Raw genomic sequence first — 14,580 nt, forward strand, 5'->3', positions numbered from 1 at the left:
TCAATGCTTATTTTTATTTCTCATAATTTTTATTATTATTTTAATTTAAAAAATAGTTATTTTTAATTTATATTTAATTTTATTACTAATTGTTGGTTTATGAATTACAAAAAATTGATTTTTATAATTCCAGAAAAAATAAAAAATAAATACTTGTTAGGAATATTTATTTAAATATGTAAAAGTTTTGAGTACTATTTCATAATTTACGAATTCAGTGTTTATTTTTATTTCTTGCATAATTTTTGTATTATTTTTAATTTTAAAAAGTTAGTTATTTTTAATTTATAATTAATTTTATTACTAAGTATTGGTTTAAGAACTATAAAAATAAATGATTTTTTTATAATTTTAGAAAAATTAAAAATAAATATTTGTTATGAATATTTATTTATATGAATGTATGTTGTTATCTATAGAATAAAATTTTGATTAATATTAACATTATATATATATATATATATATATATATATATATATATTTGAAACATGAAACGCCAGCTCTTTATTCATTTCATTAAAAGATAAAGACCAATAATCAGAGGTCCTCAGCTTGTAAGTGGGAAACAACCTGAAAAAACATTAAATCAAACGAACTGTCTATATTAAACCAAAAGAGTAAATTATATAAATGACCATCCAACTATTTATATCTTTTACATTTACCAATGATCTTTCAATTTTATCAATCAAACCACTAAACTATTTAATTATTTTCAATCAAACCTCTAATCATTTATATTTAACAGAGTAACTGACGTGGTAGTTAAATAAATTGATATATTTATATATTTGGTCCTTATTAGTTACACATTTAACCAATATGATCCTATTTGTAATTTAATTAAATTTATAATTAAATTTCAACTATTTAGCTTTTTTACTTTTACCATCGATTTTTTAATTTTATCAATCAAACTACTAAACTATTTAATTGTTGTAAAATCAAACCACTAAACTATTTAACTGACGTGGTGGTTAAATAAATTGATATATTTACATATTTGGTCCTTTTTAGTTATACATTTAACCAATTTGATCCTATTTATAATTTAATTCAATAAATTTATTTCTCACATTTATGATCCTATTTGTAATTTAATTAAATTTATAATTCAATAAATTTAATTCTCAAATCAGATAGTGACATGTGTCATCACATGATTAAAGAGAATTTTTTAGTTTTAAATTTATTTAACTTAATAAATTTTCAATCCAATCATAAGGTGACATATGTTATCTTATGAATGAAAGCTTAAAATAAATACAACAATTCTTGTACTCAAAACATTCGAACCAGCAACTTAATTTTTTACAACGATACCATTGGGGCATACATACATTGTGATTCTTTTTACAACGATATTAGCCAAACCAAATAAAGTTCGGTTATTTCGGTCGGTTAACTAAATTAATTGAAATTTTTTAATAATTTTTTTATTACATTAATTCAAATATAATTGAAGATTTTTTTATTTGGTTTAAAATTTAATTAGATATTGATAATTTAATGAGTCTAGTGTGGTTAAAAAATAATTGAGTCTTAATTTTTCATTGGTTTGAACTTAAAATTTGTATTTAGTATATATCATATATTTAATATTTGATAATTTCGATTAATTCAATTAATTAATCGATTTCGAATCGAATTAATCGTTAATTGAATATTAAAAAAGGGTTAATTGTTCTCTGACTGAATAAATTCGGTGACCGACCGAATTAATCGAACTAATTTAATTCGGTCGGTTAATTCAGTTAAAACCGAAAAATAAACACCCCTACATATATTTTGAAATCTTATATGCATTAGTGTGAATTTAACCTTTTTTTAATTATTTAAAAAGAAAGACAAATCAATTTTTAAAAAAAAGTTATATACGTAACAATTTTAAAAAAAATAAAACTCGTACCATTAATTTTTTTCAAAATATTTCATAAAATTGTGTGAATTTTATGAAATTTGAAATATTTTATGCATTAATGCCAGTTTAACCAATTTTGTTTCCTTAATGAGCATAATAGAACATATAGTTTTATGTTGTGAAATAGAGCTATTATGTTGCTTGCTCCACTTGGTAGAGCTGCGCCAAATCCTATGCATCAGGTTAATGGTTCGATCTCCCTGCAGTACTAAAAATGGTATTTTAGGCTTTCATTCATTAGATGACATGTGTCACCTTATTATTGGAGTGAAATTTACTAAATTAAAATTCTTTCTAATCAGGTGGTGACACATGTGATTTAAGAATTAAATTTATTAAATTAAATTATAATTAGGATCAAAATGGTTAAATGCATTAATGATAAGGACCAAATATATAAATATATTAATTTACTTAACTGCCACGTCATACACTTTGATAAATATTAATGGTGGTTTAATTGAGAACATTAAACAGATAAGTGACCTAATTGATAAAACTGAAAAATCTATGATAAAAGTAAAAGGACTAATAATTGAATGGTCAATAGTATAGTTTACCAAAATTGTAACTTTTAAAACTTAGATAGGCTGACTTTTCCTCTGATTCTCTTGTCTGATGAGATTCATTTGGCGAACGAAGCAAATAAAGAAACTGAAAACTCCAAATCGACCCTTTACTGCAAATCATAGCCGACCTCTGCACCTACGGAGGATCCAACCATCTTCGGTCTTCTACCACTTGGATCTCCACCTATGATGCACTGATACGGACACAAATATGGAGATAGAAAATGATAATTCTTAAAATTATAAGATAACGTCATATAAAAAATTAAATTATAAATATATGTAAAAAAAATCATAAATAAAATTAATATTTTAAAAAAAATAGAAAATAAAATCCATAAAGTACTTCATAAAAATTTGAAACCCTAAGATTTGAGAATTTTAGACTAAATTCTTAAATTGTTTATTTGATCAATTTGTAATTATTTTAAATTATGTAACTTATTTAGTAAACCCTAGAATATTTGAGGATTAACTGAGCGATTATGCCATTTGTTTTATTATAATCACGAAACCATGATTTTATTCTAGCAGACGCGCCTCTCCTATTTCTTTTCCTCCTTCCTTCGTTTTCTCTCCTTTGTTGTTTCAGGAACTTTCATGTTGTTCTTATTGATTTAAGGTATGTAGGCCACTGGTCTTCGTCCAAAAACTTTCATGTTGTGACTCCAATCCTCGCTGTCGACATGAAACTGTGTTGAAATGAAACCCACGAATTTTGACTCTCATCCGCCATGTCGTAGGTCGTGTAACAAAAAAATGCTTCTTTTTGGGGTCGTGACTCATCAAATTTTGGGGTAACTGATCTAATTCCACATTTTGATACCTTCGAATTCCGTTCCAACCCCCCATTAATTTGCTTCTTTTTCTCTACAACCAAACACTCCATTATTAATGCCAAACACTTGGTTAATATCAAGTTGGAGTACGGAATTACCAAGCCTTTAAGCTTCATCTTTGTGGAGTAAAATTATGTCGTTCCAAATTTGGTTATGGGATCAATTAATCATGACTTTATCATCTGTTCATGCATCAAGTCTGACTCTGAAAATTATAAGTAAATGTATATTTTTATTGTTTGATTATATGGCTGTGTTTTAAAGCTAAAGAGGGGAAGGAACCTCCAAGAGAAGAGGAATGCAACTAATGACTAAAAACATCACTTCCAAAATTTAAAAAGATTTCCGATACTCAAAAATGAAGGTTAAGTTCAAAATTAACACTTTTTCCCTACTATATTTCCAAGCCCTTATTTACCCATACCAAAACCCAGAAAGGCCCCTACCAAAGAAAAACCCAATCAGCCTCTTCTGCCAGCAAATTAATTGATTTGAACCTGAATAACATCATTCTTCTCTTCCTCCTTGATCTTAGGAACCACCACTTTGAGCACACCGTTCTTCATCTCCGCCTTAATCTGATCAGTATTGTAAACTTTCTCAGGCAAACGGACCTGCTGGTGTACCTTCCGTCAGTTTCCTCCTCGTCAGATTCTTTGGCCTCCCCTTTGATGACCAGAGTGTTCTGTTCCAGGGACGCTTTGACATCCTCTTTCCCCAGCCCCGGCATGTCAATCCTTAAGTTCAAAGCGTCATCCGTTTCTTTGGCGTCCCAGCTTCGACGGAGGCTCCTCCCATGCCACGTGAAGCAGAGACAATTGGATTCTCCATCATCATGTTAAGAACTTGGCTCAGGCTCCTCGTTGGGGAGAACGGGTCAAACACATCTGCACATTAAAAAACGGATTGGCCAAATCAGTAACAAATTCAGATGAATAGAAGAAAAATAAAACGAAATAACTCGAAATGGAAAACTGAACGGTAGACAATCACCTGAAAAGAAACCATCACCGCGGCTAGGAAGTGAACGAACGCGTCGTCGGTCGTCGCTGAAGTCACTCTCGTGACCGTCCTCGTCGAATTCACGGATGGCGTTGGTGTTGAAGAGCCTGGAGGTGGACGGAGCAACGGCCATTGGGCGGATCACGCACAAGGAGCTAGGAAGGATGTTAGATGAAACGAGTCTCTTCAGAGCTAGAGAAGCCATTGATAGTTGATTTGTAAGTAGAAAACTATCAAATTCGTTTGTGGGAGCAGATGGGGGAAATAAGAGCCAGCAATGCTTGAAGATTATGCCTGCTTGAGCTGTAGGATATAGTGGGGGGTTTTTATACTACAGACGAAGGACAAAGATGGTAGAGAGATTTCTAGAAGGATTACGCAAGTATTAGATGATTCTCGAAGCACACGTCACATGTAACGGCTAGAGTTATGCTTGTCCTCCAAGAAAAAGTAAATAAACGATTGGGCTTAGGCCTATTTGCAATTTGCTTTTGCATTTCTTCTAATGTTTTCTAGGAAAAATCGCCAGCTATACCCCTTTATTTCCAGTTTTTATGTTCTTTACTTATCACAGTTTGAATTACAAAATTAATTGGGTGTTGAATTTAGTTCTTATTTTTATTAATATCTATATTGTAAAAATTTAAAAATAATAAGTGAATTTATAAATTAATTTATATTCGAGTAAATAGACGAATTTATATATGAGTTTATTTTTTGTATAAAAGAATCAAAAACGCATCTATTCGTGTTCATTCATTTATTAAATGAACATAAAAATTATGTTCATACTGATTTATTTAATTTAATAAATGAATATAAATAAATTTTGTAAGAATGATTCATGAATAACTCATCAAATACTCGATTGATTTACATTCGATTGCTTGATGGTAACCCTTATATGGGCTGTGATATGATCGGGCTTATGTTTGTGGTTTGGGCTGCAGTTGATGGCGAAACGACCATTGGTGCGCCAACAAAATTTTGTTAAATATTGAAAGACAGTGTTCTAAACGCCACCGTAGAGGCCCACGGTCCACAGCTCATAGCCGACGGCCCTGTTAATACCGAAAGGCAACTCAATTCCGCTCCCGTATCGTCAGTTTGCACCATTAGCAACCGCAACGAATACTTGCTCCGGAAAACCAACAAAATCGCCCTCTGTACTACGACCTGTTAGTCTGAAGAAAAGATACAATGATGCTTGATCTAGGTCCATTTTCAGACGAGAAATTCGATCCGAAGAAATGGATAAACACGGCGTGCAAGACTCGGCACCCTCAGGACTCCCTCGACAAGCACATGGTGGATCTCGAAATGAAGCTCCAAATGGTATCTGAAGAGATCGCCGCTTCCCTCGAGGAGCAAAGTTCTTCCGCTCTCCTCCGTGTCCCTCGCGCTACCCGTGATGTTCTCCGTCTTCAAGACGATGCCGTTTCTCTCCGCAGTTCTGTTGCCGGCATCCTTGACAAGCTCAAGAAGGTATGATACTTGCCTTTCAGATCTTATATAATTTCAATCTTGCTCGAGTACTTTTCCGGAAACTCGGAAGGTTCCTTGTTCATCGAAGGTCAAAATGATATGATTTGTTTAAGTTTGAGCTGAACCGAGATTCAATTCCCCTTACATAAAGATTTAAGATAAAATGTTAATCTGACGCTTAAATTTCGTCATATTCTAATGCCATGGAATAGTATTTGTTTAAATTTGAGATGAATTGAGATTCGATTCCTCTTATTCTCTGAATTAAGCTAAAAAGTTAACTGTTAAGAGTAATCTTACGCTTATATTTTGTTAAGTTTTAATTCCATGAAATAAGATTGGATTTGATGTAGGTTTTATAATTAATTTATGGATCTGAAGATGAATTTACTTTCTACCTTGATCTCGCAACTTATTGGCTCTTATTTGCAGGCAGAGGGATCATCGGCAGAGTCTATATCTGCTCTTGCTAAAGTTGACACTGTCAAGCAGCGAATGGAAGCTGCATACGAGACACTGCAGGTGAGGATCATTGATCATTTCATCCTGACCTTTCATATATTCAACTTTTGAAGTTCATGTTAGTGTTGTTGAATATTTGTTTGGTTGTATCTGCAAAAAAGGATGCTGCCGGATTAACACAACTTAGTGCAACAGTAGAGGATGTGTTTGCCTCCGGGGATCTTCCACGTGCTGCAGAAACCTTGGCTAACATGAGACATTGCTTATCTGCTGTTGGGGAGGTAACTATATTTTACAGCTCTTTTATGATGTTATCTGATTTTTTCATGCATAAAAGTTGGTTTCAAGATTTAATTGCTGCCCTTAAACCTGTTCTTAGGTGGCTGAGTTTGCGAATATTAGGAAGCAACTTGAGGTCTTAGAGGACAGGTTGGACACAATGGTGCAGCCTCGTCTTACTGATGCATTATCCAATCGCAAGGTTACTATATTTTGTACGTTACTTTTGTTGATTTTTTACTTGCAATTCCATTGTCCTGTTTTACTTAGTGATTGCTCTATACATTTATACTTATTATGTTATACAGGTTGATGTTGCTCAAGATTTGCGAGGAATACTTATCCGAATTGGTAGATTCAGATCTCTGGAGTTGCACTATACCAAAGTTCACCTAAAGCCCATAAAGCAGCTCTGGGATGATTTTGACTCTAAAAAGAGAGTTAGTAAGCTTGCTAATGAGAAGAGTGAAGCTGAAAGGCTGGCAAGTAATACTGAATCACAGTCAAGTTCTTTGGCTGTTTCTTTCTCAAGTTGGCTTCCTACTTTCTATGACGAGTTGCTACTCTACCTTGAACAAGAATGGAAGTGGTATTTATTATTGACATTTCAATGCTCCACATTTTAATTCTCAGAGTCATTTTCCCATGCGTTCTTATTTTATTTTCTGGGAAGTTTTAATTGGTTTAGATTCTATGTTACCCAAAAATTTGCTGCAAAAAAGAGTTCATTACTTTGGAGCTTATGTTACTTGCTTTCTATATATATATATATATATTTGTATGTGTGTGTTTATATATATGTATGCATCTTGTTTTTTGTTTTCAAAGTCACTCGTTCAACATTCATTAATGGAGGGTTTTTTGAAGGAACCAAGCATCAACTAAATTCATCACATTTGTCTATCTTAATTGAAACTCGGGAAATATTACCGGATATTTGGAAAATCTCTCTTCCAGAAAATAAATTTGGAATACTAAGATCCACTAAACTCTTCTTCACAGGTGTATGTTTGCTTTTCCTGATGATTATATGGCTCTTGTCCCAAAGCTTCTCACAGAGACCATGGCTGCTGTGGGGTCAAGTTTTGTTTCCCGCATCAACCTTGCTACAGGAGAGGTTGTTCCTGAAACAAAAGCACTTTCTAAGGGTAAACGTTAACTTTCATGATATTCCTCATGTTATTATTTGCATTGGTAGATCGATCTATCCGATTTCAGCTGGATAGCTCAGGATTAGTTTTTTCCCACTCTCTTTGTTAATGACTTCAGGTATATTAGACATTTTATCTGGAGATCTGCAAAAAGGTAGTAAGATTCAGACTAAGCATCTAGAAGCTCTGATTGATTTACACAATATGACTGTCATCTTTGCAAGAAATATCCAGCACTTATTTTCAGAGTCTGATCTCCAAGTTTTAATGGACACACTGAAGGCAGTTTACTCCCCATATGAATCATTTAAACAGAGGTAAGCTATTACAAAGATAACAAAATGCAATGCCCATCTTTTGTGTTTTCCTATTTGGCTATTTCTATCACTTGGGGCACAAAGTCTACCTCGATGTACCTCTCACACACTTAATTATAATGTATAGGATCTGTAATCAGCTTGTTTATGGGAAACCGGCAAATTGTACTATGTTTCATCCCTATTCTTGTGATTTCTCCCATTCAAGTTCCATTCGGGTTTAATTTTTTTCCTTATAAGCAGAGGAAGATGTGGACAAACCTTTTTACCATGTCTATCATTTCCAATTATTTCAATTTTATCTCTTTTGTATTACAGAGCTTTTTTTGGTGTTCTCCATTTTTTAATGAGCAAGTTGGCTATGTTACAGGTATGGACACATGGAGCGGGCTATCCTCTCCTCTGAGATCACTGGGGTGGATCTAAGGGGAGCTGTCACACGTGGTGTGGGAGCCCAGGGTATTGAACTTAGTGAGACAGTTCGAAGAATGGAAGAATCTATTCCTCAAGTTATTTTACTTCTTGAGGCAGCTGTGGAGAGGTGCCTCAGCTTTACTGGCGGTTCAGAGGCTGATGAGTTGATTCTTGCACTTGATGACATAATGTTACAGTACATTTCTACCCTCCAAGACACCCTCAAATCACTTAGAGCTGTCTGTGGAGTGGACCACAAGGACTTTGGCTTGGACAAGAAGGAAGGGGCTCAAAATTCAAGAAAAGCTGATTTGATCTCTAACGAAGAGGAGTGGTCAATTGTTCAAGGGGCCTTACAGATACTCACAGTTGCAGACTGTCTAACAACCAGATCATCTGTCTCTGAAGCGTCATTGAGAGCAACTCTGGCTAGATTGAGCACAAGTTTGTCATATTCATCATTTGGTTTGAGTTTGGATCAAAACCAGCTGCCTGTCGCAAATGATGATGGAAATGGGGAGCCACCATTGGGTGAAAGAGGTGCCTTGGATGTTGCAGCGGTGCGGCTTGTTAATGTTCCTGAGAAGTCCCGGAAACTATTTAACCTTTTAGATCAGGTAATTGTAAATAAAATATATTCCTCCTTTTTTGTTCGCATATATTATGAGGCATTCAGCCAACAAAAGCTAAAAGATGCGAGAGGTTAATTTGAAATCCACTTTGTTTACGTTGATTTTGCCTAAATTGTCTTGTGTTTTGTTCGTTCTGGTGTTACTTGTCCATTTGGCACTCTGCATAATGAGAATGATAATTTGTTGTTGTGCAGTCTAAAGATCCTCGATTTCATGCACTTCCACTTGCATCCCAAAGGGTAGCTGCATTCACTGAAGCAGTGAATGAGCTGGTGTACGATGTCCTCATATCAAAAGTACGACAACGTCTCAGTGATGTGTCCCGTATGCTGATCTGGTCTGCAGCAGAGGAACAAAGTGCTTTCCCTCTACCAACCTTCAGTGCGTACCCTCAGTCCTATGTGACAAGCGTGGGTGAATATCTTCTCACTTTGCCTCAACAATTGGAACCACTTGCTGAGGGTATTTCTAACAGTGACGCCAACAATGATGAAGCTCAGTTCTTTGCAACAGAATGGATGTTCAAGGTAGCATTCTATCCCATTTTAACTGTTAACAATAAAAAGATGAAAAAAAAGATAATGTAATGTTTTTTTTGTTTTTTTCATAAAAAAAAAAATTGTGTGATTAACATTATTATTATATATTGGCTGTGTTTTTGGGAAGGTTGCTGAAGGGTCCACCGCCTTGTACATGGAGCAGCTGCGTGGGATCCAATATATAACAGATCGTGGAGCACAGCAGCTGTCGGTTGATATTGAGTACTTGAGTAATGTGCTGTCTGCTCTCTCAATGCCAATTCCTCCGGCTCTTGCAACCTTTCAGACCTGCCTTGGGACGCCTAGAGATCAGTTGAAAGACCTGTTGAAGTCCGATAATGGGAACCAACTTGATCTTCCCACTGCCAACCTTGTGTGTAAAATTCGGCGTCTGAATTTGGATTAGTAAGTTTTGTAATTTCAAAATAACTCGATCAACGCGACCATATTTACTTGCATTCCTCAAAATTTATTGATATTACTTTTCATTTTTTATCATGCACGAGTTTGCACCAGTTTCCTGGTAAATGATTTTCTACCATTATCAGAACAAAAGGGGACTGAGCAATCTTGGTTGGACCAATACTGATTTAGGACGCACCAAAACTTCTATAGTTTTTCAGCTTCTAAATAATAAATACAGCAAGGCTACAGGGCGCGTTTATGAACCAAACCACCAACTTCATCCCATCCTTCAAAATCGGGATTTACACTACAAAGAACATTGTAATCATACAAATCCATCACAAAGAACAAAAGCAACCAAATTTTACTCCTAGGTTCAAACTTCGAACCACGTATGGTTAATGGACCACTACAAAGAACATTGTAATCATACAAATCCATCACAAAGAACGAAAGCAACCAAATTTTACTCCTAGGTTCATACTTCGAACCATGTATGGTTAATGGACTTTTATCAATTTATCTCGGATTTTCCCTGTACTTCCACAACAGCAAGCCAACTAAGCATCAACAAAGACAAGAAAAAAATAAAAAAACATAAACGCGTGCCCTAAGGAAGTCAACTAAATCATTGTGGTGGTGTGACTGAAATTTGATCTGTTACCTCAAAGTCGGAAGATCGTCTTTCTCAGCAGCTTGACTATGGATAAAAGCAATACGAATGATGAAGGGATAAATAAGAGACTCAAGTACGTTCACAAATGCATGATATAAATTTAGTCCAAGATAAAAGGAGTTAAACAATAATATTGTTATACCTACCTCAACCCTTTTCCTCTCTAGTAATTTTGATGAAAGGAAGTTGGTATGGTCCCAACAAGCTGTGAGTTACCAAGAAAAATGTTTCATCCTTGATGACAAAATTTAGCACTACTTCAAAAGCACACGTTTGTAAAGTAGAAATAAAATAAGAGGTCTACCTCATTGGCTTTCAAAGCCAAAACATCTATTGTACAGAATGGAACTAATTACGCCGAACCGGACTTCTTGAGGACCTCCTGTGACTATGTATAACGGGGGAACGGGACCTGCTGCGATTATGGTGCCTAACCCTGCCTCCATCTCTACCATTCTTGTACCTCCATTCCCTCTCTCCATCCCTACCACCTCTCCCATTCCGCTCTTGAGACCTTTCACAGTCCAAGTCACGTTCTCGGTATCTGACCGAATCCTTGACCCGATCACGATATTTGTCACTATCACCTGAATGACTTCTTCTCCTCCTACTGTCGTATTCCTTCTCCCTCTGCTTTCTCCGTTCTTCAACTTCTTTTTCTCTAGCTAATCTTCCCTCTTCCCTCGCTTTCTCCTTTGCTTCCTGAAAAGTTCGTTCATGTTCTTCATTCACAAAAAAAGGTTAAATATACTGACCGCAAATTATTCTTCTAAGAAACATTTACCTTTAACTCGGAGATGAAATCCCTAACCATTCCATAACCAATATGTTGCTTTCCTGTAACATGGGACTGAGTCCTCTCAGCAGCATCATTAGCTACTAGAAAAGATCCACAAACCTCACATAGGGCCATTTTCTTCTCCTGTGCAAGCATCAATACTTTATCATTTTGAGGTTGCTGAGTCAAGACTGTCTTCTCAGCATTAAGTGCCTCTACCTAAACAAATATCACAGAAGGTCAAGCATCAAACCCTGAACTGCCTATTGTTATATACATAAAAGCCAGAAGTGAAATTGAAAAAATAAAAATATTAAAGAGGCAATCGAGCAGAAACATAATTTCCAAGGTGGTCAAATGCTGTCCGTCCAGAATGTGGCAACACTGAGTGAATAATATTTCACTACTTGTGGATCAATCACTAAATGATAAACCTTAACAGCACCTTTCTCATAAGTGCCTCAGCTTCATCCACCTTTCCAGATTCACCAAGGCTCTCCACTTGCTCCAGCAGATTTTTTATTTTTTCCTCTAAGACAGATAACTGTTCAGACATTTCTACAGATAGTGGCGCGGTCGGGGCTGGTTCCACCTCTTGAGCAAGGCGCTCTTGTCCACGCCTAACTCTTCTGTCAAGGTCCATCACCTAGAAAGTGTAGGCACGTGAAAATTACAATTGTTCTCACAAGAAATCAAGAGGGATAATAAGTTAAAAAGTGAGGGCAGTGGAACCCACCAATTTCTCACAAAACTTAGCCAGTTCAGCTTCAAATTTCGGCACATAAGCATCGTGTCTGAGGGACTTCTCAAAACTAAAGTCACAAATACCAAACACAAACTTAAAATATGAATCCCGCATGAAAGATGTATGTTGATCAGAAAAGGCATAGTTGGTCCAGACACTTTACTTCCAAAGTTAGAGGCTGCAAAATAGCTAATTAACAAACTATTTTTCTAAACAAAGCAAGATACAACATGCAACTTACAAGGGAAAATATCAAACATCAATTTAGCAAATGGGAGCAGAAATCAAAGCAGCGGCAATGATATAATTTAAACCATGGGCTCTTTAGAACACAAACTTTTTTCCAGCACTTCTTAGAGGATTTTTTTTTGTCTACATGTGGCAAGTTACAAGTGTGAGGCTATTCTCACTAGTTTTAAAAACAATACTGCACCCAAAATATACTTATTGAAAAGTTAATTACCATAAATTACCTAGGATTACCTTTCTCCCCATATATTAACCCTTATGGGAACATCAAAATCTTACAGCCATTTTAATTAATATGCTTTCATTAAATTTGATGTCATTCTTTCAATAATACCATCTCATCCTTCAACAAGGACAAGCTACTCAGAAGGCAAAGTATAGCCAAAAATGTATGAAAAGGGACAATAGGTCAAAAGGGAAAAGATTTAGACAATGGTAATTGGTCTCCAGGAATGAAACCATTAATAATACAAGCAGAGAGGAAATGTTAAAATGTTAATCAAGAATGTCACCAGGATCCAAAAAGATATAAAAATAGACATGCAATTTTGTGCAAGAAAACAACCCGTTAACCCCCCAATTATTTAGTATAAAAAGCCACAATTAGTTCAAGGGCTAGGAGGGAAATCCAAAAGCAAGGATTCAAGGGCTAAGCACCGATGGAATGGAACAAAATCAATTACTTTTATATCAACTTCTGCAATATGAACCATCCTGACTAATACCACTCCATTGTACATGAAATACATAATATTTTTTTCATTCTCCTTATAAAACACAATTGAGGTCCTAAAGCATTCTCTGTAAAAAAATTCATAGGTTTTAGAAGGGATCCAATCCATCATAAAACATATTTGCCCCCTTTTTTCCAGTGACATCCTATTTTGGTAAGATTCATCTCTTCGAACACCTTGCAAATATCCGATCAAAATCAGTTACCTCAAAAAAGAAAAACCAGCAACACCTTAGCATACCACGTGTAATGCATAATAAAGTTCCATCCGACATGGACAATTGGACATATGAAGTAGCTAACTTAATTAAGGTAAATACAAGATCAATAACATTCTTGGGAAAAGTTATTTAAAAGTTTACTATTAACCAACGAGGCTATTTAAGGTTTAAAAAAACAACAGAAAAAGAACAGGCATTTAAACAGCTATTTGTGATGAATTTGGACAAAATGGAAATCTCACGGTATAGACATCCAAAAAGAATGCCCATTGAATCCCACCTTTCTTTCAACTTTTGATCATGAACTCTAGGGCATGGTCCTGAAATGCACCAAAACAGAACACCACAAAACATAAAGCGGTCATCAAACTTTCACATTCTCTAAAAGCAGCTCAGTGATTACTTATAAGATATGAATCAGCTAAAGGAAATTAAGACAAATCGACAATTAAAACTTAAAAACGCACCGAGATCACTGCGAGTGTTGACGAAGAGATCGTGAGGGCAAAAGCGAACCATATCAAATGCACAAACCTCTTTATCATCCCATCGAAGTTCCCTGTACCCCTTTTTCTCTTCCTCTGTTAAATTACGAGCTACAATTTTTTTTAAAAGACATCAAAATAGTTAGAAAATGAAGTAGCATAACATAAACCCATTAAATTAAAAAAAAATTATCAACCAAATTGATGCGATATTTCCATATACCCGTTCCCATGAGTTCGTCAAGCAGAGCTCGCTGTGCATCCATAACTTGGATTTAAAATAGCGAGAGGGATTAAATGAAATTGATGATATTTCCGCCAAAAGAATCCAACCGAATGCAAACCGAAGGGAAAGAGATTTATGATTTTGCGGAAGGAGAGGCGCCGCAGATTTTTTATTATTATTTTAAGCTAAACCTTGGCCTGAACCCGAACAAGTGTTATAGATAAGGGTAAAGTACACAGATGATCCTTAGACTCTAGGCTACTGCTTTATTGAGTCCTATAACTATTAAAAGTTATAAAATGATCATTCAGTTATAAAAAGTTATTTTGTTGAGTCTCTCGATTATTAAATGTTATGAAATGATCATATAACTATTCATATATTCCAAATTCATTTTTTTCATTATGAAATTGACGATCGTTCGAGTCGGATGATAATATGTTGACTGAGA

The 14,580-nt window shown here is 35.0% G+C and overlaps 2 protein-coding genes and 1 pseudogene across 2 annotated transcripts; 1 reads left to right on the forward strand and 2 right to left on the reverse strand.

The window, feature by feature from the left end:
- Positions 1-3,638: 3,638 nt before the first annotated feature.
- LOC120127566 lies at positions 3,639-4,618 on the reverse strand (annotated as a pseudogene).
- An 864-nt stretch (positions 4,619-5,482) lies between these two features.
- Positions 5,483-10,075, forward strand: LOC120127614 (conserved oligomeric Golgi complex subunit 7-like). The gene is made up of 10 exons (XM_039145473.1): positions 5,483-5,817; positions 6,250-6,339; positions 6,441-6,560; positions 6,659-6,760; positions 6,867-7,147; positions 7,561-7,706; positions 7,828-8,026; positions 8,397-9,057; positions 9,267-9,599; positions 9,739-10,075. The coding sequence occupies exons 1-10, from the start codon at positions 5,533-5,535 to the stop codon at positions 10,015-10,017; spliced, it is 2,496 nt and encodes an 831-aa protein (XP_039001404.1). The 5' UTR covers positions 5,483-5,532; the 3' UTR covers positions 10,018-10,075.
- A 727-nt stretch (positions 10,076-10,802) lies between these two features.
- LOC120127615 (luc7-like protein 3) lies at positions 10,803-14,319 on the reverse strand. The gene is made up of 9 exons (XM_039145474.1): positions 14,241-14,319; positions 14,127-14,209; positions 13,886-14,014; positions 13,699-13,738; positions 12,207-12,282; positions 11,916-12,116; positions 11,477-11,689; positions 10,997-11,394; positions 10,803-10,897 (listed from the first exon to the last, which is right to left on the reverse strand). Exons 2-8 carry the CDS (start codon positions 14,167-14,169, stop codon positions 11,041-11,043), a joined length of 1,056 nt encoding a protein of 351 aa, XP_039001405.1. The 5' UTR covers positions 14,170-14,209; positions 14,241-14,319; the 3' UTR covers positions 10,803-10,897; positions 10,997-11,040.
- Positions 14,320-14,580: the final 261 nt, after the last annotated feature.

Source organism: Hibiscus syriacus, unplaced genomic scaffold (genome assembly GCF_006381635.1).
Source record: "Hibiscus syriacus cultivar Baekdansim isolate YM2019G1 unplaced genomic scaffold, ASM638163v2 tig00110469_pilon, whole genome shotgun sequence".
NCBI classification, from domain to species: domain Eukaryota; kingdom Viridiplantae; phylum Streptophyta; class Magnoliopsida; order Malvales; family Malvaceae; genus Hibiscus; species Hibiscus syriacus.

Coding starts and splice junctions, on each gene's coding strand:
- LOC120127615 (XM_039145474.1), bottom strand. CDS start 14,169: ATGGATGCACAGCGAGCTCTGCTTGACGAACTCATGGGAACGG. Junction 12,283..13,698: donor GATCAAAAGTTGAAAGAAAG/GTGGGATTCAAT, acceptor TTGTGACTTTAG/TTTTGAGAAGTCCCTCAGAC. Junction 11,395..11,476: donor ATTTCATCTCCGAGTTAAAG/GTAAATGTTTCT, acceptor CGAACTTTTCAG/GAAGCAAAGGAGAAAGCGAG.
- LOC120127614 (XM_039145473.1), top strand. CDS start 5,533: ATGATGCTTGATCTAGGTCCATTTTCAGACGAGAAATTCGATCCGAAG. Junction 6,761..6,866: donor ATGCATTATCCAATCGCAAG/GTTACTATATTT, acceptor TATGTTATACAG/GTTGATGTTGCTCAAGATTT. Junction 9,600..9,738: donor CAACAGAATGGATGTTCAAG/GTAGCATTCTAT, acceptor GTTTTTGGGAAG/GTTGCTGAAGGGTCCACCGC.